General features: G+C 34.5%; 1 protein-coding gene across 9 annotated transcripts in view; it reads left to right on the forward strand.

The window, feature by feature from the left end:
- ZNF385B (zinc finger protein 385B) overlaps positions 1–26,522 on the forward strand; it is a 137,611-nt gene that overhangs the window by 101,641 nt on the left and 9,448 nt on the right. For all 9 annotated transcript variants that reach the window (XM_032189965.1, XM_032189973.1, XM_032189967.1 and 6 more), the window contains one exon: positions 10,307–10,466. In XM_032189965.1, coding sequence (XP_032045856.1) covers positions 10,307–10,466 — 160 coding nt within the window. The remainder of the gene's footprint in view (positions 1–10,306; positions 10,467–26,522) is intronic.

Consider the following 26,522-nt stretch of genomic DNA (forward strand, 5'->3'; position numbering starts at 1 on the left):
GTTGAAGTGATGGTTTCTTTATTTTGAGAAGCAAAATTTTCTGGGAGTTTTTAGTTTCATAAAGAGTTTCTAACTGAATTCTTTAGGATCTTCCAATCTTCTGTAATTTTAAAACATTTTTTAAAAGCAAAACCAAGGAAAAGATCCGCATGCAAACTTAGTCTAGTTTTAGTCTGACCAGTTTATCCTCCTTCAAGACAGAAATTAATTTTGACTCATACTCTTCAAACTATACTCTTTCTAAGCATTGGAGTCTAATCTGTCAATACATGTGGGAAATAAATATGTCTCTCCAAGATATTCTCTTCCTTATTTTGTCTCTGCTTCGCAAATCTCAAAAGGTAATTTAGGGAACAACTATATGGAGTTTGGAGGGGGGAGTGAGGGGTGAGGTTATTCTTCCCCTGTTCTTTTCTGAAACAGGATAATAATTTGGTTAGCAAAGAAAATATCTATGATCTTTAAAACTCTTCAGGACATAATATTTTGACTTTGGAATAGCAGATTTCAGAGGTCAAAAGTGACCTCTGTCAGTAGTACTTCTGTCCTTCATCTTGTTTCTTCTTCACAGTCATATTGGATTTCTTTTTGTTGTTAATCATGCGTTTTTTCAAACATGCATTGTTTTTCATGCAAAACAATCATGCATTGTTTTTCTTTGTGTTTCAAAGAAGCAAAGCCTAAATAGCAAAAATAGGAAAACAGGTTGCAAGGAAAAATAGGAAAAAGGTTGCAAGGTGGTCAGCATTATTTTTTTAATTAAGCTCTGTTACAAATCATTTGTATAACAGGGCATTGATAACAAGAACCAAGATACCAAGAACCTGACTCCAGTTTCTACTACTTATGCCTATTATAATGTATTAAGTATGCAGGAACAATATATGCAATTTTTCTTTGTCATATAGTAAATGGTTGAAAGGGTACTTATGAAAAGATTGAGGTGAGTCCAAAATGTTAACTGTTTACCTACAGAGTTGAAAACCAAAGAGTTTAGTTCCAATGATTTATAAATAGAATAATTTATAGGTTTTAGACTTACAGAGGGAACAAAAGGGTATATTACACTGTAAGACTGGTTTAGTAAAAGCAGAATAAGGAGAAATCCTTGGTTGCTCACTACTTATGCTGTTTTGCTTGTGTAAGCTCGTGAAGAAAATGTGAATGAAATGTGAAATAGTATGAAGAGACTTGGTAGGCAAGGTTTGTGTAGAAAATATGAAAAACAAATGTAGTTCATCTTTTCTAGAAAGATGCTATAGCGTGAATATATAATTAATTTAAGGAAGATTCGATATGTTACCAATGACTGTCAGTGCAACTCTATGTCCCCTTTGTCCTTTTTTCCATCATCCCTGCTATGTACCATTACTAGAAGGCACAGGGTATACGTTTTACTTGTACAACACTTATGCAAATGCACTAATACTAATCACAAACATTTCCCAAATGAACCTTTAGAAATGAATGCAGTTAACTTTGCCAGTAGGCAGACAATCGAATTAAGGAACACCATGTTTTTCTCAATTAAAGAGAATCAAATTTACATACCTGTTTTTCTGTTGGTATACATTCAGGCACTCAGTATTATTCCTTCAGAGAACATAAGTTGTTTGCAGATGCAGTTTTTGTAGAGAGATGCTCAGGTATTTGTCACACAGTATAAAAGTACTACTTAAAGTTCTTTTGTTAAAACCAGACAGTTAAAACTGTACTGCAGCACAAGACACTCGCATGGCACAGTGGACCTAACAGTGTGTCTGATAGTTCAGCTTTATTCTAACATATTTCAAAGAAAATTTGCAAAAGTAAAATACAAGAACACATACATTTTTCTGAATGAATTATGAATTTTTCTTCATGAATTATTTAATAATTTGTATAGAGTAACATTTGTAGATATGTTTTGAGCTACTTTAACTGGGGACTGTGGCTAATATATTTGGGTTTGGTATGATTTTCATAAAAGTGAAAATAAGGAAACTAAAATAGAATGGAATGGTATTTTACAAAATCAAATATTTTGTTTGAATATTTTTTATTTATTTTTATTGACCTAAAGAATATGATTCCAGGGGAGGAGAAGAAGAAAAAAAAAAGTAAAGGAAGTTAGTAGGGTTGTCAACCATGAAGGGAAGTGAAATGAGAAAAAAAATGAGGACAAAATAGAGCAAGAAGCTTTTTCCTAAACAAACTCTTATGATGGTCAGCACTGGAAGTCAAATAGCATTGGATTAAGTTAAATATCAATTTAAAAGGGATATCTATGTCAGGATTAGTGGTTGATGAGACTGATTAATCAGAGTAGTCAGAATTGAGATATAGATTTCTTCCTGCATAAACTTTATTCTGTTATGCCTTTTTTAGAAAACTGTTTAAAATAAAATAATATTTATTAATTGTTGCTGTTGGATTCACTTCAGTATATTATAATAGACATAGGTGTTTCCATCTTTGCATTAAAACCTTTGTTACCACCATTTTTATTGTTTAATTTCTACACAATGATGAAACAGTATGTGTTCCAACACAGCAAAATCTAGTATTTGAGTAAAGTTCAAGTTCTGGTTTTGTGTTAATAATCTAGCTCAGAAAAATTTTGAAATATCTCAGTTACATTTACTACCAGCAGACAACATCCACCAGAAGAGAAAGAGTCCTCTTCATGGAACAGATTGTAGTGGTGAGTCAGATCTTACTCTTATGTAAAGGCCAGCAGAGCAAGGGATGAAATTAGTCTACCAAGAGCAAGCAAGATGTATCTTAACCTTTGAAAAATGGTGATTTTTTTTTCACTTTTTTTTTTTTTTTTCGTTTTGTTTGTTTATTTTGTTTAGTTTTCTTCCCCTTTTAAGAATTCTGGGATTCTTTCCAAACCTGTGATGTATCTATATAGGCTATAGATAAGCTTTGCTAAATAAGTTTTCGTATTAACCTTATAGGTCTGGTTTGTTGATATTAATTATTTATATTGCAGACATTCTAGCAGAAACAAAAAGCAGTTCAAATAAGGTTTGCTGTATCTTTATGGTATCTATAAAAGGTCCAGAGGCAACAGGGCAAGGGAAAGATGGCTGTTTACTATCCCCCATAGATTTCTTCTCTGCCTACACTTGGCTCATTCTTCCTCTTCCCTTTGTCCACCAGACAAGTCTGCAGCATCTCCCATAACTGCTGTGTGGCAGTAAGTCCCTTCAGCAGCTGTGGAGCTTTGGCCAGACTGTACCCAAGTTTTCTGTTATGCTCTTTTCTAGTGTCTGGCACTGCAAATTGCAACAGTAAGAGAAAAGTAAGTCATGCTTGCAAGGGTACTTGTTAGGCTTTGGCAAAATTGTTTTTCTTTGTGCATAGAAATCAAGAAGCTTTCTTCTGCTCTATTCTCCCTTGTTATTTGCATTGATATTCCCCAGAGTCTCAGGAGCCTGGGCACTAGCTGATACTGTCAGTGCTAATCCAGTCCCTTTCCTCACCATCTGTACTCCAAATTCACAAATATGTTACACCAGCAGTCCACATGGTTTGTTTGTTTGCTGTTTTGGTTGTTGTTTTCCTTTTGAAAAAGTTTTATCATCTGTTGATCACATCTAAAAGAAGTATGTGCTTCCCTCAATGCACACTTTCCCTTTCTTGTAGAAAGGTCCCTGGCTGTGATGCAGCCAGTTAGGTAACACCTTGTTGATAAGATATCATTTCATTGACATAAACATGTGTTTGTATAACATGTTGTGCTCTCTGATTGATGACTCTAAATCAGTGCTGCTTTTTGTTATTGCCTGCAAAGGCTCAGAAACCAAGGAAAAAACACCTTGTGGGCAGATCAGAAAAAGCAGATGTAACAGTTGGGCACGCTGACAGACAACTTATTGAATGCTTTTATAGCTAATAAAAATGATGTGATGACTGTGATCTTCTTTAAAAAAAAAAAAAAAAAAAAAAAAAAAAAAAAAAAAACAGAAGGAAAGTTTTTGAAATTTAGGCTACTGTTACCAAATGTTAACTTTGCAAATTTGAATGGATTACTTGTACTATCATAAAGATAACACACAAAATAATCAATAGCATCAAATAAAAATCTGCATAATTGTTATCATCTTTTGTCAAATGTTTTACATTTTTCCTATAAATAAACTATTTATATTGATTCTTTGGGTTTGAAGAGTAGTGAAGCAAAAAGGAGGTAATTAAAAGCATAAATCTTAGGAACTTGTGAAGGTAATTTTCTGTTTTGAAGGCAGAAATGACAAAATGATGAAAGTTGTTAGCTTCAACATGACAGAAATATTGCATGATTACAGAGTGCAGGGTTATAATGTGCTGAAAGTTCTGTTCAAAAACAGCTATTTAACAGAGCTTTAAACTAAGTTTGACTAGTTGCTTTCTTATGACATAACTGATTTTCACAGCTTTTGCATTTTCTCCATGTCTGTTTCAATAGTAACTTACCTTACTATTTGGAGCAATTAGATTTTGGAGATATATTGAGAACAAAATTTTAAAAATAACACACAGCTTTGGTGTAACAAAAGCATGAATACTTCGATGTTACAGGTTTCTTCAATTACATCTATTCTTAATATCAGATGAGATAAAATTTTTCAACACCATTTCAGGTGCATCAGGTTGTCATTGAAGAGATCTGATAGGTTAATATTCCTTCTCTATGTAGTAATAAATTCACTTAATTAGTCATTCACATAGCAAATAGATTCTCAAACTCACTCAGTTGTGAACTGTCAAAATGAATAGCGCTGATTTCAAATATACTGTCAGTCACTGCTCCAGACGGGTAATTTTCTGTCATCTTTTGTACTGCATTTTGTACTTTTGTACTTAGCAGAATTTTAATAGGTTCTTGAAGGTGATATGGCTCTCAATGAATCTATATGATCTGTGTTCTTCCTGGTTATCTTTATCTATATACATCTTTATCTCTATATATACATCTCTCTATATATGCATACATTTAAGTTTATGCAAAGTAAAGCTACTCGTGATATTACTTGCTAATGATAGTCACACTTTCTTAGGAAGCACGTTTATGTGTAGAAGATGAAGATTTGCATTGTTGATGTTCTATTAGATTCTATTAGAATCTAGTATATAAGGCAATACATCATCGCAAATGTATTTCATGTAGTCTCGAAGATGAATGTCCTGATGCTTAGATTTTAAACTTAATAATTGACAGCTGAAAGCAACAATTTACAAGTAACTTCAGATTCTGAGTAAAATGTGACATTTGGACGATTTGTATGTCTCAAATGGAATATATTTTTATATATTTTTGAGAGGAAGACCTTGTCCTTACAACCAAGTCATTAACCTTTATAGCTAGTGTTTTAGCCTTGTAAACCTGTTTTTTTATTTGTTTGTTTGTTTGTTTTTTAAAAAAGGCTTAACAATCTGTTTGTTTTTACATACTATTTAATGGGTTTGAATGGAGATAATCAATATTGCTTAAAGAGTGGACAGGCAAATATTTTAAGGTACAGAAATTTGAAAAAAAAAAAAGGCAAAAACTGCATATTTTTGTCTTTGTTGAGTATATTCTAAGCTCTTTGCAAAGGATCTCAAAACATGTCTTTTTCACTACGCAATGATATTCTAAAAACAGACATTTGTTTAGTGTCTTATAATAGGCATTCTGTTGATCAAATACTAATGCCAGACAAATGTATGAACAATTTTGTGGAATTTGGCCTATATTTGGCCTATATCAGTACAAAGACATATTTTGCATTCTGTTATTTAATTCCACATTTATTGTAGCTTGACACTCCTCTTGTTCATTAAACTTCCTAACCAGTACCCAGTGGGTTCCTATAATTTCTAATAACGAGGAGGATTCCGTTTTAAAATGGAGAAATGTGTATATATCAAGCTAGTAGACCACATTCAGCTTTAGAAACAAGAGAAAAATAGATTTTCATTTTAGATAGGGAGCTCTTTCATAAGAAATATTTTATTCCGGTTTTTCAAAAAACAAAAACCAAGCAGACAAAACCCAAAACTGAACAAACAAAAACCCCTGCCCTTCTTGACCCAGCAAGCATTTCATTTAAAATGATAATAGTAATGCAAGTTCCATGATGACATTTAGTTTTGATAATATAAGGAACAGAAGTAATGATCTTTTTAAATGAAAAAATAAATATTCCAATAATATTGAATTGTGGCACAATGACATCAACAAAATTATTCTCCTTCATTGATTCATCTCTACAGTAAATGCAGCCCTATATACAGTAATAAATTATTATGCAGTTAAAAAGCATCATAGTACGTGAGTACAGTGAGATCCATTAAGGTTATGGTATTTTGACTTTTCCTAATTTTAGAGCTCTTGTTTTCAGAAACTAAATAACACTTCTGTTGTTTTCAACATTTTTTGTTTCACAGATATAGTTTTGATTATAAAGAATTTGCATGAGTTAGTTATTAATATAGTGTTAATATTGATAAAAAAATGTACATTCGCTATCTATTTAAAATATTATATTCCAAAGATAGTAACTTACAATTTTGCTCTTTTTGTATCATTAAAATTTTTAAGTTACCTTTCTTTTGTACAGCATGTGTCTTTTAAAACTTATGTGTCCTAAACTTCTGGATTGTCAAATAAAATAAAAGTTCAGCTTCTTGTCTTAACTGAAAATAAATAAATGTCATGGCTTGTTTCAAAGATATGTTTAATATTTCAGTCACATGTTACAGAAGCTTGTTGCCTGTATTATATTGCTGTATTGTGCCAGAAACAAGTTTTAAATGGGACACTGAGCAAATAAGTTTGCCTATAATGTGGTAGCTGTGTAAATATGTTACAAAAATAGGATTAGTAATGCCCAGGACAATAATAATCAGAATGATTGATACCAGAAATAATTAGAACTTGCTTTCCAACTTCAGATTCCCATGTCTGTCCTTTTCTTTTGTTTACTATGACTCCAGAAAACTCTGAAGAGCAATACAGTCTGTAATTCAGTAACAGGAAACACCATTAATGTTGATTCTGCATTTAAGTTACCAGAAAGCAATGGAATCCAATGATTCATCTCACAGTGGATAATAAGCAAGCTCTGAACTTCAGGTGCCTCTGGAGGGGTTAGAAAATGTTGCTTCAGTACCTCAAGGGATGCTCTTCTAACTTCACGTTTGAAAAGAGTATCTGTGTGTTACCATGCACAGTGCCATGGAAATACACATGCATTTAAAAAGCCTAAAACCCAAAGGTTTAACAAAATCTAGCCATTGAAAGTTGAGAATACACAACTTCAGTGTAAAAATAAATAGCATGTAATTAACTGATGAGGTGAACTATTGAAACAATTTAGCTGAGGTAGTTATTTCATCCCTAGCAACTTTAAAACAGAGATGGACTCCCTGCCCCACTCTGGAGGATGATTGGCTTGTTTAAAAAGTTCTGGGAAAGGCAGGTGTTTTCAGAAGCTAGATTTAGACTGTCACTGCACTACCTTCGGTCCTTATAATATACAACTATGAAACTGATAATGTAAATATCATAATTATGAAATTTAAATCAAAAGTGAAGCCATTCACCACATTCCATGAGGCTTCATTTGTGTTTGTGAAAATCTAAATTTTAATCCTGCTTGGGCTTGCTTGTTTTCAACAGGTCTCATGTACACTATATGAGGATTGAATGAAGGGAATCAAAGACTGTAGTAGGTTCTGACTGATATTGCTGGCACTATTATTGCAAATATCAGCAGAAAGGCTTATTATCAAGAATTTGACTTACTAAGCCTTTCTCTTGAGTGCACCTATGTCTTCTATGTTGTAGCTTTGGTCTCAGGGAGTACAACAGCACACTTATGCACGAAGCATAGAGTTTGGGTATTTAAAGGGACATCATCAACTTGAGAGCACTTGAGTGGAAAATCTTGTACGTACTGTTTTTTTTCTAAAGTTGAAAGTATCAGAATGAAAAGGGTATACATACACCTCAATTTTTAGCTTCAATTTCTGTACATATGTACAAGCATGTGCATATGTGCAAAACATGAATAGTTGATGTAATTTTTTTGGTGGTTGACACTCCTAGTGCATCATGTGGCAACAGCAAAATGAAGAGAAATGAACAAAGCTCAGCAAGGGTGGAGAGAGACAGGGTGATGGTACTTTGCTCCTGTTCATGCTTAAGGCACATTGATGTAACAGGATGCGAACAATTTGTACTTCTCTACCTCATCAGGAGCCAAGGAGCTCCAACCCAGAAGTTGACAAGTGTCCCTTTAAGTAGTGCACGTAGTAGTAGTGGTATAGCCATGTAGTTTTTCTTTATACTACATTGTGTTTGTACATGTATTAATAGTTCAAAGATTTTTAAATCATGATATAGTTCAATAGCAACTGTTGAGCAGAACCTTTACTGTTTTTAACGAAGATTAGAAATCTCAATTTCAAAGGAAATCAAAGTAAAACTTACATAGGAGCTTTTCTTACTCAATGCTTGCTTTCTGAAACCTACTGGAAAAAAAAAATGCAGCCACAACATGTCCTTTTGAGTTAGAAAGCACTGTGTTCCACAGGGTATATAATCACAAAGGTTCAGTATGTAAGAACTTAACTCCTATGTTTTAACAGCAGTTCTCCATCACTTTTAATGGTGCATATAATTTTTGTGAAGACTCCACAAAATTGTCTATCCTATTGTCTGGTCTATTCCAGCTGTCTCTGCTGTTCGCTCACTCCTTTGTATAAAATATATATATATATATATATATATATATATATTACATGCTGTCCCAAGGTGACTGTACTGTAATGCCTATTTCTGCTGACCTTACGACAATTTCCTCTTTATGACAGCACTCTTTGTAACCTCTAAGAAGTCTGGATTCCATAGTTGCTTTTTATAAAGCATGTAATTTGTTTCATTTAACGCAATGAACTAAATAACATAGTGAGAATGTGGTTTTGCATGAACATAGTAAAAGTTTCCTTGCACTGATGTTGTTATATGTCAGGTGCCAAGGTGTGGTCATCTTCTTACATGAAGCATGCTTTCTCTGACCATTTTACATTGAAATGAACTACAATATTAACTTTTATAGTTAATATGTAACCTTCAATAGAGGCACATAGTAGTATATCTCAAACCATTAAATAAACCTTGTTTGTTAATAGTAAAAATACAAACCTATTGCTAAATAGTAATATGAAAACGTTATAGCAATACGTAAAATGTTATGAAAATATATTGGGCTTTGTATGAAACTGTGTTCTTTATCCATTTTTAGTGAATTAATTTCTTAGCAAATGAGAAAAGTGTTGAAAAGTCATTTGCAAATATTTCCAAACTTTTGGGTTTGGCTTAAGCATGTAGTTCATTAGTTTGCACCTAATGAAGTGACCTGACTTGTCAAATATACACTCAGGAAGAATAATAGGGAACTAAAATCACTGAAAAAACAGGCATTTATTTATGCGTCTACTTTTAGCTGTGCAGTTTCAAAAACACTGACCTAGTTTCTACAGATAGTTTGATGACAAAGGATAAGTAAACATTGCATCTTAGTACATATTTCTGCTGTTCTGTTTCGTCAGCCCGTAAATATATATATACAACACTTCACTAGAGAGAAAATAATAAATATCAGCTTACCTACTTCATGTCCTTCTGGTTCCAATTTTCTTAGTGTTTGGAAAAAACTATGGAAGGCAATTTATAAAACAATCAAGACTGATAAATATTTCTTATGTTTCACTTGGGCCTATTGAAGTTTAGAAGTATGGTGTTTCTTCTTTTTACCCCTTTCTGCTTGATCTAATAGTGAAGTCATTTTTATTAATGCCTGTTTCAATTGGCGTTGGTGTAATGATGAAAATACTTTGACTTTTGTACTAGATCAAACAGAAGAAAAAAATGGATTATTTAATCGTGTTACAGCATGGTACATCTACACACTACAAGCTATAAAGACTAGGGAACAGTACATGAAAATTGAGGAGCATCTTTCTCAATTGGTCTTGTTTACATTTGTATAGTTATTTAAATCTTCAAGCAGCATGGAAACAAAGAATTACATTAGAAGTGGCAGAGCTTTATCTAATCCTGAGGCCTCTTTTTCCTAGTTAGTGAAAACACAAACTGTTCATTAAAATCCTGTTGTCTGAATATATGAGAAAATACATCTAGGAAAACTACTAGTATAAAGATGCTAAAACTTTCTAAGTGGAATAATATGGTGCCTACTATTGAAAGTGTCACTTTTCTGCTTTGTTGTCCACTGTGTTATACAGAAGTACAGAAAAAAAAGTGAGCCTGATTTGTTCTCCTTTGTAGAGCCAGGCCGAGGCCCACTACAAAGGAAGTAAACATGCCAAGAAGGTCAAAGCACTAGAGGCAACGAAAAATAAACCAAAAGTTGGGTCTTCCAAGGACAGCGCAAAGGCTAACACAAGCTGCTCTACGCCAGTCACAGCCAACATCTCTGACAAATCAGGTCAATGAAAACTTTTTGTCCTATACATTGTTTATTTTCTACTTTTTGGTGTTTGTATGAGAGAATCTGATTGCATGATACTGATCCATGACTTGTCTTTTCTAAACTATTTGCTATGTTTTCTTGTACAGAATTGATTGTTTTTGATGCCATCAAAGCTTTTTTTTTTCCCCACATCTGTGATAGGTAGTGTCTCTGAGTGCTAATGTCTGGTGTTTCTTATTAACTGTTAAGACCCTCTTATCACATTTATTCATATAAGCTATGTTGTTCATGTGAGAATAGTAATAGGTGGACATGGGTGGGGCATCCATCTGAGATGTACATTTCTTGCTGAAATACAAGAAATCTCTCCCCAATTTTTTTCCTTTCTGAATAGAATAGTACTACTCCAATGAGAAACACACCCATGGAAATGTAGTGAAGCCTTATGGCACAGATATTGCCTGACTTCCACAGCTCATTATCTCTTTAACAACATGATTTTTTTCCCCCCCTGCCAGTAATTTGAGGAAGGTCAGTAACACTAATTACAGTAGAGTTGAGTCACTTTCTGCACTGTCAGTGTTGTGTTACTGAGTGAAACAGGAGAATTTCCTGAACTTGCTGACAGTCTGAAATACTGTACTTGTCATCCAGGAGAAAGCACCTACTGTGGGTTACCCAAATGTTGGTCTGATATCTGGTTGTGATGGACTTGCTGCTGCCTTGATATCCATTTATCTTCAGCAGAGCTGAGCCTGATTTGAATGCCATAGGATGATTGGCACAGACAGTTTTCTGACCAAAAAAAAATTAAAAAGAAAAAAGAGAGAGAGAGAAAGAAGGGACCAAAACTATTTCCACACCCATGGGTATTTGTTGTCCTGTTCTCCCCACAGCAACAAAACTGCATTTGGTTCCTTAACAATGAGCTAAATTTTACATTGAATCACCTAGAAAATCACATGTTAGATTTGAGTGAGATAGTGTGAATGCAATGATATGTGTTCAGGGAAACATGCCAATTTACTATAAAACAGTTGCAAGGTACCGTTTGCTCTAAATAAAATGTGCATTATCGAAAGGAAGAGATTTAAAACATTTGGTAAATATTTTACACTCTGAAACACCGAAAATAGCTTTAGTTAAAACAACTTACCACTCCAGATGTACACTAAAACCTCAGACAATTGTTTAATAAGATTTTAGTTAAAACTTCAGAGAAATAAACTGTTGTGTAGGAATGCCTGCTAAGGAGTTGTGTTATGCACTGCCTGCCCTGCTTGTGCCAAAGGCTGATGGCCAAGTAACACAAGTTGCAGCATCTTTACCAACTCTATTTTCCTTTTCAATGTTTTCTCTAAGTCTAGAGCTGTCTCATGTGTTTTTTAGGCCAGCATGTAAGATCCGTCCGTGACTTAATTTTCTTCTTCTCTGTGCAATATATCTAAAATCATTTACTCCTCTACTTCCGGTTTTTGAGAGAGGATAAAATAATCTAAGCACCAAGAGAAACCTGCTCCTGATATTGTTATAATGCCCCTGTTTTGACAGTATGTTGTTACATGTTATTAATTACTCAACACAAATTAGACAGATTGCCATCTGTGTCTGTTGGACTACACCACTAAAAGTGTTTCTGCATTCAAAATAAATTTATGTGGTGATTTAGTTATATGCTTTCTTCCAGTCTGGGGAACAGCAGAGTTGCCTGTGAAGAGCAGGCTGCTCAAAGCCTGTTGCTGCTCTTTGTAAGACTGAAGGTGAGATGTTTAGGAAGACAAAATTCTAAACCTGGAGTGACAAACCCTCCACATCCAAATGGAGTGCTGCTAGCAGAGACAGGAAATGTCTTGGAGACAGGAATTTTTAGTGAACTAGACAAGAAACAAACAAACAAAAAAATGGACAAGAAACCAAACCATAATTCTGTTTAGCTGCACACGAACAATAGCCTCTGTAAGGGAAAGCGTTCTTGAACATGTTTAGCTCTTTAACATAATGCTTATTTCAGCAAGAAGAATCATTATGTTGCTGCTGGGAATCAATGCTATGGTGGATGTTTTTTTGTCCTTGTCGGTGGTGTTTTTGTTTTGTTTTGTGTGTGTGTTTTTCCATTAATTTATTTCTGAATATTCTAACAGAGCTTTCGTTCTTTGAGAAATGGATTAACAAATATTCACTGTATAGGTATATTTCATTTTTCCTTTAAAAAAAAAAATAATATCTAATACTAAGAGTTTAATTTCTGTTTGTGGCCGTGGCATTTTCATCCTGATTTCCTAAGGAAATGAAACTTAGTTATATCATCTATTCTTATCTTTGTCATGCTCTGCAGAGTTTTTACAACTATTGCCTCATGTAAAAAAGTTAATGAGATGAATGTGTGTTAAAGAAGTAGAAGTATGATAAGTAGAAGTATGGTGAAAATTGGCAACTTGGTAGGATAGAAGATTTAACATATACTCCATCCTGAGAGAAGCTTCAGAGAGCTCTGTTTTGTTTGGCCTACTGGCTGGCCTGGCACTGTTTGCCTTAAACTGGGAGATTTCAGTTTGGATTATTTGGGTGTGGCGTAGGCCTGAAAAAATTGTATTGTAAGTATAGGAAGAAGATGGGGGCTAAATGGAATCAAGGAAAGGAATTAAATCCCACCACTTGTGAAACTGTTTTAACTGTTGTATTTTGAAGCATTGCTATGTTCCTCAGAAATGTTCATCAAGAAATGTTGTTCCTGATGTCCATTCACTGAGTATGGAAGAGGAGAATAAGAAGCTAAGAAGAGAAGAGACTTAAGTTCCAGTGTTCCTTTGTTGCCTTTTGCACTTCTACTGGTATTAATGCAGAATGGGTAGAAAGTGTCATGGTACACTGATAAACTGAATTTACTGTTACGTTACAAAGGTCTGTTTATAAAAGGACACTAACAGCTTTTTTGATTTGCTATCATTTTGAGTGACTTGTTGGCATCTGACCCAAAGCTCTCCAGACAGAACAGATACTATATACTGAAATAAAATGTCAAATTTGCTACAGAGCCACCTCTTCCGTAGGACAGACGTAACTATTTTAGATGTCATGCTATTTTTCAGAAGCAGTAGTAATCAGAAAAATAATTTCAGTGTTAGCTCATCTTGTGTGATGGATCTATTACAGGCAAGACCCCAATTCATCCAGTTCTTATTTTTCACATCTTATGATGCAGTGGTCCCTCTACAACTGTTCCTTTCAACTTGAGAAGTGTGGCTACTGTTAGAGCTACAACAATTAAACTAATGTTTAAGGTATTTTGAGGAGTTTTCAGGAAAATGTGGGCTCCTGCAGAGACATGGACAGGGGCAACTCTGGAACTTGGTCTCATTGTGATGATTCCTAATGTGTGTGAAAGAGATGTTTGCCGCTGTTATTAATACAATACGATTCAGAAATAACTTCTGTAAACTGATCATCAGCAAATGTAGTGATAAAGCCATAGTACTTGAATGCAGAATCTGCTGCAACTTCAGGTAAGTGGATATATTGATGGGTTGGATTGCACAAGTTTTGCATTCTGGTGCGATCAGACTGTTATGTGATCTAATTTTTTAAGCACAAAACTCTTCACCATTTAGAAAATACTTGTTTACTACTAGTTTGGAGTACCACTGTTTTATCCTTTTCACTGTTTCAGCAGAGAAAAATAAAAAGTCATAGATGATGGGTGCAATGTGGTTGTTCCCACACATCTTATTAGGCTATACCTACTTGTCCTGATGGGTACTTTCAAACAGGAGCAGTCCATAGGGTATCCTTTCTGAACTTGTCTCCCAATTTCTCTAAACACCCCAAGCAAGTATAGTAACAGCTATGGAACAGCTTCATATGCTAGAAGATGAGTGCTGTGATACTGCAAGCTTTTTTGTGGCTGCTTTGAGAGAGAGTTACAGGATGGTAGCATTAACAAGCCTGTGAGCTGCTCTTTCATGTGGGGCAAAGATCACCTTCCCTCCCTGTGGGACCCCATGATTTTCAGGATGGCTTCCAACAGAAATATATGTGTATAAGGGAGAAACTTTATAAAAAGTCTGCACTGTTCAGTAGTTTGTCAAGTACTTTAGGCTGAAAGATGTTGTGTTAATGTAATGTACACATGTGTGCACATAGGTATTTCCAGTGAAATGCATCCCTTTAGAAAAGGGCAGGGGTAGCTACAAGTACATAGAATATGTTTAGAATATGCAGAGTGCATTTTAAATATAGCTCTGAGAATGCAACAGAAGATGGGTGTCTGTGATTCCAGTCTAGCATATTCTAGATGCTTATAGTGATGAGTCCTTCAGGAATGCTTATGATAATAAATGGACTAAAATGCCACTATTTACTTATCAAATGAAGAGGAATTCTTTGATTACACTTCTAAATCAAAATAAATTGTTCAAAATGAAGGAGACATGATGCAGAATCACTTTTTTAAAATTCTGCTTTGATATAGAAATCAAGAATTAAATGCAACAGCTATAACCTATTAAAAAGTCAAAAACAGGTTTCAGAATTAAAAAATAAAGCCTTTTTTTTTTCTTTGAGCCATTCTGTATATGAACTCTTTCCTTTTCAGTGAGAGTTGTTTGTGAATTATACATATATGTGTCTGTGTATCTGTATATATATACAGATATATATGGGCATTTCAAGTTCAGTTCTTGTTCAAATAAGATCAGCAGGCTCTGCTACCAGGGACTTGTTACAGATGCACCCTTTGGATGTTTTATGAAAAGTCCTTTTTGTTCAGCTGGTACATCTGCAATACCAGGCACCTAACCAGGCCAAATTCTGGATCCAGTTTCAAGTTCTGGCCCCTCTTACTACCATTTTGTTCTGTAACTGCATCTCAGAGCAGCTAAATGTTCAGTGTCATGCTTTTTATATTCCAGCATATGAGCAGTCCTGTGCTGGTCTGTTGTGTATGGCGAGAACAGCAAGAAAAAGATGTGACTGGAAACCTCGTTTGCCAGTTTCTTGATCCAGCTGGGTCTTTTAGGAGTTAGTCCAGTTATTACAGCATGCTAAAACATGGTATAGTGTCTGCTGCCCAAGTGGGCTAGCTCAGATTTTCAAAACAGCCCAGACAGACTGATAGACGTAAGTGCTACTTTGTCATGTAGACATATGGTAATAAGTTAGTCCATGAAGTAACACCAGTAACTACAAGCTTCATTAGACCAAAAAAAAAAAAAAAAAAAAAAAAAAAAAAAAAAAAAAGTTGAGCTTGAGGTCTTGTCAGTGATTTTAGTTCATTGCAGGCTTTCTGTGGGCACTTTGAAAATAAACCTGTATATTTTATTCCTTTTATTCCGTAGTAGAGTGCTACATATTGAATCACATTTACTCAGGCACGTTATGATGGGTTGGATTTCTTCAGTGTCCCAATTACCAGTGCTATTTATTCATCAACTATGAATGAGACATAATGTCCCATGGGATGGCTTAGTTCATATTTCACAAGCCAACCATCAGGACACTCCCTTGGTCATGTTGCTTGAGTTGCCAAACTAAACTTTTCCATATGCATCTCTGTGCTTAGAGTATCCTAAAAATGATATCCAATTCTGAAAAACCCTCTTAATATTTATTTTTAATTCATCACTTTATTTTAAAGGAATAAACTTTTTCTTTGTTTGTTTTAAATCACAATAATCTTATCGAAAGACCAAGTAGATAATACAGCTTCCACAGCTATCTGTAGTATATCTGTTCTGGGGGATTCTAGGCTATTGTCATAGAGATGTCATTATAAGAACTTCAAAGTTTAGGATGTTTCTAGGGTATTTATTCTTAAATCCTTTGTAAAGTTTCCAAGTCATCCAGACCTCAAAGTCTATGCTGCTTATATTGTGATGAAGTTGAATTTTGTGGAAAAGAGGCTGTAGAAGCAGAGGAACATGACAATGATTTCTTTGGCCTGCTGTACATCAACGTTAACAAGTGATATTTAGAGTTTTTTTTTCTTATGCCTGTCTGAGATGATTGTCATTATGTCTAGTCTCCATCAAAAGCTACTGAAAAACCTCATCAGTTTTTCACATTTATACTTACATAAAGAATTATACTGAAATTATATGCTACAAAATAATAATGCATCCGTGTTTATGTGTATTCAGATAGTGCCTGCTAAGCACAGATGTATTTATGTTAAAGAAGTTAGTTGATGGTCAGCTCTAAGAGGATGGTAGGGTTTGTCCTCTTTTCATTAAGCATTTTACAGCCCTCAGAAAAATGCTCTATATTGCTCTATACTGCCACCTGTTGAAACTCCATCCCTAAAATAGATATAAAGGCACCGTATAGAATCTACTGCTTGACCACAGTGCTTTTTTGGTGGATAATCTAAAACAGAATTCAGGAATTCTCATAAATTCATCACATGTATGCTTTTGTTTCATGTGCAAGTACCATGCATGCATTTACATGAACATTTTATTATCAGTATTGATATGTAAAATATGCTGTCAGTAATGCAATGTTGATATTGGATTTAGTAGCAAATAGTCTCTGGGCATGTTCTGGTGGGTTATTTCAGCACCTACATCAGGATGTTGCTCTTTGGTTTATGCCCTTAGGATGAAAGTTTAATCAAAAGGATTATTAGCAAATCAAAGTCTATTAACAAGAAATCATTTTATTAGGTTTGAACTTTTGAAACACTTTCTTCCCTGTCATTCTTACTGGTCATACTTTTTCAGAATAGGATTTTCAAGCCTCATCTTTCCCACGTGTGTCTTCTAACAAGCTAAATGGGAAAGCAGTTGTTCTGCATGGTTTGGTGTTGATGACTTCCAGGAGCTCCAAGGAATTCTTCAGGTGTTTCTTCAGCCTGCCTATAATATTAACTAGCACAGATCAAATTCTGCACCTCTACTGCAAACTGATTATAGGAAATTAACTGAAAAAAAATAAGTTCTGTGACTGACACAATTACATTGTTAAGCTTTTCCAATTCCTGTTCAAATTGGAAAAGGTCAATCTTTTCTTTCTCCAGTCATTATATAAATCAGAAGTACATGTAAGCACAAGATTGTTTTGAAGAAATGGTAACCTTTTTCTCCTGTATTTATTTAAAAGCAGAAGCTCCACATTAGAAGTATACTGTAAGATTAAATACTACTCTGTGCTTTGCTGTGTGACAGAATATTCATGTGCTCTAGATCACTAAAGCAGTATACTACTATAAATTATTCCAGTTATAAAAACTGGAAATTTGTTGCATATTTTTTCATTAGCATCTTTAAAATTATGCACTTTTTTCTTACTTTGGGTAGAGGTAAAGATAGGCATTGGGCTAAGCAAGAGTGACTACAGATACAGCTGATCATTGGAGCAGAGCCCAGGGATGTTCTCAGCTACTTTTTCGTTTATTTGTTTTTATCTATATGTATACAGTCATTTAAAGAATCCACCTATATACATTGAATCTCTTGGCAACTCTTTTCTTGTTATATTGGGTATCTGTTTTTCTTGCTTGTTCTGCTAATGATGTGCCTGTTGAATATCCAATTTTTTTTGGATGATAACTGAATGAAAAAATAAATATGGAATGTCACAATATACTAGCAAATGATTAAATATATATTTCCATAGAGGATGCCAGAGCTGGCACAATGTCCCTAACCTAGCAGAACTAGTATGTATGACATCATTCTTTATTCATAATTGGTTATGCAATATATTACAAGAGTTCTCAAGTCTTCAGGTATGGAAGTGGAGAAGGAGGGAAAATGAGAATAAAAGAAGCAGCTAGCAAAAAATGAGTGTAACATTGAGATACCAATGTCACTCATCTGCTTTGCAATTTTCTAGTAGGAAGAAAGAAGATCCAGAAGAATCTTAAAAAGTGAAGGTTTTTGAATGAGATTTTGTAAAAATTCCAAAAGAGAGAAATGATATATCCTTTTTTGTCACCTCAAGATAGTTATTCTGATGGCAAATGACAGTATTATTTGCATAAGAAAAAATTCATTTGTGATCCAAGAATGAAGTTTGTTTTTAGATGACTAAGAAATTCAAATCAGTGGATGTTCTCATATTCTCAGCAGGACTTAAATTAGACCTTTAAATTCATTAGAATGGATAATTCCCAATAAAGATATCTGCAGGGGTTTTTTTGTTTGTTTGTTTGTTTTTTGTTTTGTTTTTATAACAAGCCTGGGATGGAGTTGCTTTATCTGTATCTAATAATTCCCCAAAGCTTATTGAAGGTATTGCTAAAGAAGTAAGACTGTTCATCTGATGCCAGACATTTAGCTTTCCCACATAATCAGAGAATAAATAACAGAATGCTTATGACAACTAGTGCAATTAGTAGTTGAATGGAGTTTCGTCTGTGTCTAGTTGTGCCAAAGTTGGAGGTGGTGTCAAGTCTCTAAAATTTGAGAATTAAAGGTCTTTCTTTTTCTCAGGCTTTGAGTGATCTTAGTGTCCACATGTAAAACAATGGGTAAGACCCAATACTGTTTCTTCAGGATGCTTTGGTTTGGCCTCTAAATGAAGTAAATGTTCTATTTTTGAACCTTTTTTTCCTGGAAAACATGCACTTACAAGTGAGAAAAATAGTTTTGCTGGTGGCCTTTTATTCCCCTCTGTATTTTTTCACCAACTATTTAAGTAAAGGAAAAGACTTCGAAGAGTACAAGCCAGTCTAGTCTAGTAGCAACTTCCATACATCAATACTGTGTCTAGATTTTTTTTGGTAAACGTTGTTTTTACTCATCTTTATATTTGTCATATTTATTTTATATGCATAAAAGTAGGCAACATTTTGAATACAATGCTCAAGAAAAAATGCTTGTTGCTAGGGCATGGCAGACAACTGAGACCATGAAGTTGGTGAGTCGGTTTTGATACAAAATAGTTCAGAAATCCAGAATTGAAAACAAAAGCAAAAATATCCCTGGCTGGTACATCAGACATTTAAATAGGTCTTTTGAAAATTTATTTTATTATCCTTTCAACCTTAATTCTACAGCTGCTGCATTACTGAATTGGTGTGAGAAACATGCTACATTTCCTATAGCATAATTTTTTTATTTTTTTTTTTCTTTCAAGGAGAGTAAGTCAACTTGCATGTCTGTTAGGCAAGTTATATGCAATTTATTGGTCAAATCTTGAGGACGTGACTACATACTTGCAGTCTTCAGGCAAACCTGCCACTGAAATCAGTAAGAATGCACAATTACAGATGTCATTTAACTGAAATGAAGATGAGTGTTTCATAGTCAGCTTCAATGGCAGATCTGCCCAGGCAAGTACTGAGTCAGTAGTTCAGACACAGACCCGTGAGAACGTACTTGCATGTACATACTTGAATGTCCATTCTTCTTGATTAATTTATTTAGACACCCATAAATTTTGTATTGAGTTCCAAATCACTTTAGAAGCTGTGGGTAGAATTTTAAGATTATTTAAGCACAAACTGCAAGTACAATGTGTTTCTAGTAATGTATTTCAGATTCATAGATGGAGGACATAACATTAATTGTATGGTTGAGGAGAGGACCCAAAGCATTTTTAAGAAGTTGAAGGATGTCTGGTAGAATACGCTGTTATAATTTTTGAATAATATTTTTCTAAATATTCCTATATTATTAAAATGTTTAAAAGACAATAAAATACTATGGAAAACTTGCATTCCTGTTTTAGTGAAATAAATGTGGCAGTCTGTAATAGGAATATAAAATATTTACAAAACACAATAGTGTCTGGTGTTAGAGAAAGATAAGTTTTACCAGTAAAACTTTTTTTCTTTATCCTGGGTGTCATTTTTTTATTATTATTATTATTATCATGTCATATACTATATTTCAAACTTTGCCCAAACTATATAATAGTTCTCCAAGTCTGTTTTAATTTTTTCCATTCCAGCCAGTAAAGAGTGGCATACCTTAGAAAACATGAAAGGTTAAGATAGTTTTAAAGTAAATTTACCAAGTCATAGAGCAACAGTACTGAAGAATGCAAAGTGTGGGATATTCTCACTTAAGAATACTGCTGTAACTGAGGAATGTTTGAAATGTGAGTCTTCCTTGTTGATCCATAACTTTTGCACAGTTACTTAAATATAAGTTTTTATGTATGGAAAAATGTCTGCAAGTATGCAAATAATTGACTAAAAACTGTAGGTGATGCTGTAGGGTCATCTCACAGGCACCAAGTAGTTGGAACAGCAGACGTTCTCTGTTGAAGAAGTTGTACAGGTAGGTGCAGAAATAAATATTTCAGGTCAAGATTTTGCAGTGGCAGAACTATGTGGACTTCTGAGTATTTTCTGATTCTCAGCAATCTACTTTCATAAGAATTAGGAGCATCCAAATTTTCTAAAACAAACCTTTATAACATTTACTCCAATTAGTTGCAAATTTATTTTGTACTCTGAAAAAGAGACAGGTTCCTTTGTAAAAGAATTCCCTAGAGTCTTTGCTATGCCAATTCAGAAATAAAATATCTAAGAAATTAAGTATCAACATCCCTGTTGTACCATAGCCAAGCAAGCAATACTTCTGAAATGAAAATGATCTTTCAGTTAAGCCAATTGGAGAGTAGTGATGCAGTAAATCAAATAATCAGTCTAGCTACAGAGCTCACTCAATATTGCAGAGCCATCCAAACGTTTCCTGATGTAGCTTCAGTATCTTGACAAAATGTGTTGTAGCTTATTTCAGTGCACATATGTGCTTGAGATGAAAAGCTTCATATTTATAGCTTCCATTTGTTTCTCATTTTTGTATGGAAACAAAATTGGTTTTCTTTAGAATGTGTCAACCATTTATTTCATGTAAGTACCTTTCATTATATAACACCTAGCCATTTTTTTTTCAGACAGGCCTGAGGTACAAGGAAGAGCGTTTTACAAAAGCTAAAGGTAGCCAGAGGGTTAATGGATACTCTGTGCTGCCTGATTTGCATGTAGGTTTGCAGTGGAATTTTTCTAGAACAGAGCCCTATGGGTTTTTCAGCCTCATTTCTCAGTAGACTGCACAAGTGGTGAGAAAGTAGATATTTTGTCTGACAGCCATTAGAGTCTCATTAGTCAGCAAATGTGGAGATAAAACAAAAAAGATTTCAAAATCCCTTATCAAAGTTAGCTAACTCTGTCTTAATGAGTGTCAAGAAATAATCTAATGCTCTTTTTATTTTTATTTATTTATTTTTTTTGGGTGATGATGAGATGCAGGATGGAGTGCTTACAAATGCTGTAAAGGTTGTGACCACCACTGACTTAATTGCTTTCCTTCTATTGGCTTCATGGCATATATTACTCAGTGTTCATCTTTTTCTTCATGAAAAGGATAATTAATTGTTTAAATGCACCCTTTATTCCTTTGTAACAGTGTGAGCCAGCAGAAGATAAGACTTTCTGTGAAGAACAATGGTTTGATGCTTTTCTTTTTTTTCTTTTTTTTCTTTTTTTTTTTTTTTTTACTGGAACTATTGTCTGCATTTCTATTCAGTAGAGTTTTTCTGCTGATAGATTGAGAAAGGCCCTTTTTGTCCTCCTATTAATTCAGTCATTGATCCTCTTCTTCCTCCGTATCTTGTTTCAGGGCAAACAGAACTAAGCTAAATATTTCAGCTAAAATATCTATTTATGTTTATATAAATATAAAATATTTATATATGTATACATATATAATTATTTATATTTATATATTATGTATATAAGCTAAATATTTAAGCTAAAAATTTCAGACAGCCTTGCAACCTCTTTGGTTATCTCTCTACTTCTGTATTTTTGACTTAAATACTGTGAATTTTGTTATGGTATTTCTATGTGCAGCTTTTAATATCCAGTTCTTTCTTCCCTGTACTATTTCTTATTACTATTTTTCATAGTTTTCCATTTTCATAATGGCATTATTGTCTTTGACAAATGCAGCTAGGTCAAAGCCAGGTATGTTCAGAAGCAATGCTGCAGGGATACTTCTGGACTCTCAGTGGGAGGAAAGCAGTAGCTTTTCTATGTTATTTCACCATTTTATTGTGAAATGAACTAAAGCAGCTGATTTTCTCTCTCCAAATTCTTCAAATCCATCACTTTCAAAGCTCTCTGTGCATTGTTTCTCTGTTATAGTGTGCTTTTAAGGTGCTGACTTGCACTTACCACCCCTCAGCCATTGTGACCAGCTTCACACCTTGTCTGGTTCTTCTGTTTGTGAAGATCTTCCTACAAACAGCTGCCACACTTACTTTTGTTACCATCACCTGAGATATTTTTTTTTCAGTGATGGAGTGAAAAACAGAAGAAAGCTTATGAAAAGTTTGGCTGCCACACCAATGCGTATGTTGGTGACCTGTTCTGTCTCCTGTGATTTCATATATGTCTGTCTGCAGCTGTGATCTCTGCTTTTAAACTGTTGATCATTTGGTCTGGCGACTGTCTTGCTGTTATGTGCAGAAACCTTGGAACGGCAAGGTCAAATGAAAAGCTGCAGTAATACCAACTAACTGGCCTCTTTTTAGCATTGTCAGTGGCTTTATAAAGGAGAGTAGGAAGAAACTAAGTTTCACTTAGTTTTGTGTCAGATATGCCAACAATCTAAAATATCGAGTTTTAACTGAGTTAGAATTTTATCTTTCAATAAATACATTTTTACTCTGCCTTTAGTAAGAACAATTTAACAACAACTATTAGTTTTTCAGCAAAATTTCTTGGATTCTATATGGGTGTAATTAATATAACTTAGTTTACCTTTGCTATGCACTTGATAAGGTTGTATAACTTGTTGTATAAATATTTATACAACAGTCTAACAACGTGATTGATCTCCTTGTCTCATTCTGCAGTCACTGAATGCTTCAAAGGTTGTTTAATGCAGCCCAATTGTCATAGTCATATTTGGAGCTGTTGAAATTACAGGGAGAACCTGAAAGATGGTTTCCCTAAGTACAGCTCTGCTTGTTTGGGAGATATGCCTGCTTTACCTCAGAGTCTCAAATAGTCTAAAAAATAAGCACTTCAGGTTAATACTGGTGCCCAGTCACACAGTCCATGTGAACTCAGGGCTGTCGTACCTCTTTGCACCTCATTTCTAGTGACAACCTAAAGCTATTCAAAGTTGTAAAACCCATAAATAAAACAGAAACTCTTCCTTTCAGAAATCACTTTCGTTATTGTTGTTACCATAGGAAACTCCATAGTCAGAAATTAATATAAGGTGGTCAGAATCATCAAGCTATCCAAGTTCTTTAAAGCTGTTCCATCAGCAGTGATGTGGTGTAGCATAGAGCTGTAAATAAGGCTGATACTGCCAGAGGCTTTGCACTTAACCGTGCATCATCTGTTCTCTGGTAGCATGGCACTGATAACCACTCAGTGATCAAGCTGTGCTTTAGTTTGTTCCTTGTGTGTCTCCTAACATAGCCACTTGAGGCTGGAAGTTGCACTGGAAATTGCACAACTGTTTCTTTTAGGTTCTTCAAGATGAAAGGGACCATAAGTATTTCAGGTATTTACTATTTTCTTACTTTTATAAAAGAGAATCAAAAATATCTAGACTACCAGAAACAGTTTTTCCAATTTTGCTCTTTTCCAGGATGGAAGTACGCTTTGTTCTTTGAGAAGGTGAAAACTATATAATAATAATATAATCTTTCATAAAATCTAATCTCAATTTGTGGGATGAGAAATTAGCAAATTCCTCAAAAGAGCTCTGGTGCAGGGCTGTGTAGAGCAGCAGTGGCCACTTTACAACTGGTGTACTGTGTTTTGGTTGTAGCCTTAGTTTGTGTAAGTACTACTTAGTTTGTGTAAGGCTACAGCTCATCTGGGTGATGCCAGGTATGACCAAGTAACAAAGATAAGTGTGAAGCATACATACACACACGCAGAAATGTATTCTCAGTAAATAGTACATTGTTACTTCTGAGCAGATTTATTTAAGTATAGGTAGAAAATGTACATGACAGTTCTGTAAGGGTTATTAGGATTGTAGCAGTACTCTCTACCTAAAAGCTTTTGGTATATGTGATGGAAAGGGCTTCTGCAGGTGTATCCCATACATAATCTAAATCTTGGATAACCTGTAAATTTTATTTCAGTTGCTATTTGAACAAGCTTGTGAAGCAGAAGTTTATTGCAAATATATGTTATGTACATCTTCAGTGATAAAAACTGTAGGTAGGCATGTTGTAGGATGTAAGTAGAAATAGCTATTATTGATACAGAAAACTGGTATCATTTGAATTTCTAGGTTTATACACGAGTTTTATAATTCTGCTTGTTTTTATTTTTATTAGGAATCTGGATTAAGAAACATGAATTTTAATTTATTTCTCCATTAAAAACAGCACCTATATTTTCATCATAAATTCCAAGTGAAAACTTCTATCTATTGTGTATGGAAATCATCACTCACACTCTAGAGAAAAAAATAAAATTTTATATATATATATATAGTGATTTCCTAGCTGTAAAAAGCAAGACCTATTTAGTACATTTTCATATGGTAAGAGACCATTTTAAAATATAAATTTCTAAGGTACAGATATACATATATTATAAAATTATAAACACTTGACACAAATTACAAAGTAAGCAAAGTGATTTCTCTTAAAAGTACCTTGTTAACTAAACTGCTTAAATAAATGATGAAATGGTTAGGGGAAAAAAAATTGTGTTGTTTTCTGTATGGCCTGCACTGATGGTCAGTCTGTGCATGGGGATGGAGCATTGACGTGCCATTATTAGGAACCAGGAGAGGATACAACTGCACAGAGGAAATGCAGGTTGAGTGTCACAGGGAAGAAGTTGTATGGTAGTGGCTTTGCCCCGTCTTGAGCTCTGTAACAGCAACAGTAGTGAGAGAAACATGAACTACACAGGGCGGTACGTCACTTGGACTGGTAGGGAGCTAGAACCGGCTAGATTTAAGGCTGTCAGATGTTATCCTATGCTGTTTTCTAACTTGGATACATAAAGCCAAAATTTTTAACTACTAATTAAATAAATAAGTCTTGAATTCTAACGGTGCTGACGCAGACATGAGGCAAACAACCACAAATATATGAAAACAACTTCAAAGCAGAATTGAAACAATGTAAGTAGGCAACAAGAGCATTGGTATTACTAAGCCCAAAGCAATACTTAATTAGCTTGCTTTATTTTTTCCTTGGGCTCTATTTCAAAATAAATTCAGGCTTCAGTAAGAGCTAAAATGAAACACTGATTTATTTCTCTGGAGTCCTGAGGAAAAGGCAGACTTAATTAAAAGACAGAAATTTAACACAAATGAAGTATGGCCTTCTGTCTGGAAAACAAACATAGTCCAGTACAGTGCAGCAGTACGAATTAGATTTTCAATGGACTCCTTGCATGTGAGTTGTGATGTGGGCATTTCAAGTTAACCCTGGGTCAGACTGAATCACAGCTGCAGCTTGCTGGGAGGAGACTGACACCGTCTGGGTCTTCTGATTCCAGTTCCCTTCTGAGGAGCTGTAGGATGATGATCTTCCTGCTTTCTATATATATATATATATGATCTGCATTTCCTGTGCTTTGCACAGTTGAATACTTGGTAGGCATTTGTCTCAAACAAAACTGTAGGTAATGGTGTTTTGAATTCTGTAGACTGAAAACAATAAGTTATTATCCAAAGCCCATTTGGGGAAGTGCAATTGTCTGATTTAGAAGGCAGGAAAAAAAAACCTTGCCCCACTGCAGTGATAAATATGTACTTAGCTCACTGAACTTTCTGTGGGAGTTAAACTGTCTAATAACCTTCCAATTACGACTTTTGAAGATGTTCTGCATTAAACACTTAAAACAGTGGAAGGAAACATCAACTTATATAGAGGCATGTATCTCTCCATATAAACACACAGGCACATGGAGCTGATCAGTGTGAGGAAGCTCTCCAAATGATACAATTACTATGTGAACTGTAGTTCTTTCCAAAAGCCCAGACAGTGGCAGAATTTTGCCCAGCTGGATGCTGCTAACTTCTCTCTAGCTTTCCAGAAGTTTTCTCGTCATCCCGTTATGCATTATATACTCTAGAATTGCTTTGTATTATGAAGAGTGAAAACACTGTAAACCTTGGGAATATT

Source organism: Aythya fuligula, chromosome 6, assembly GCF_009819795.1.
Source record: "Aythya fuligula isolate bAytFul2 chromosome 6, bAytFul2.pri, whole genome shotgun sequence".
NCBI lineage: Eukaryota > Metazoa > Chordata > Aves > Anseriformes > Anatidae > Aythya > Aythya fuligula.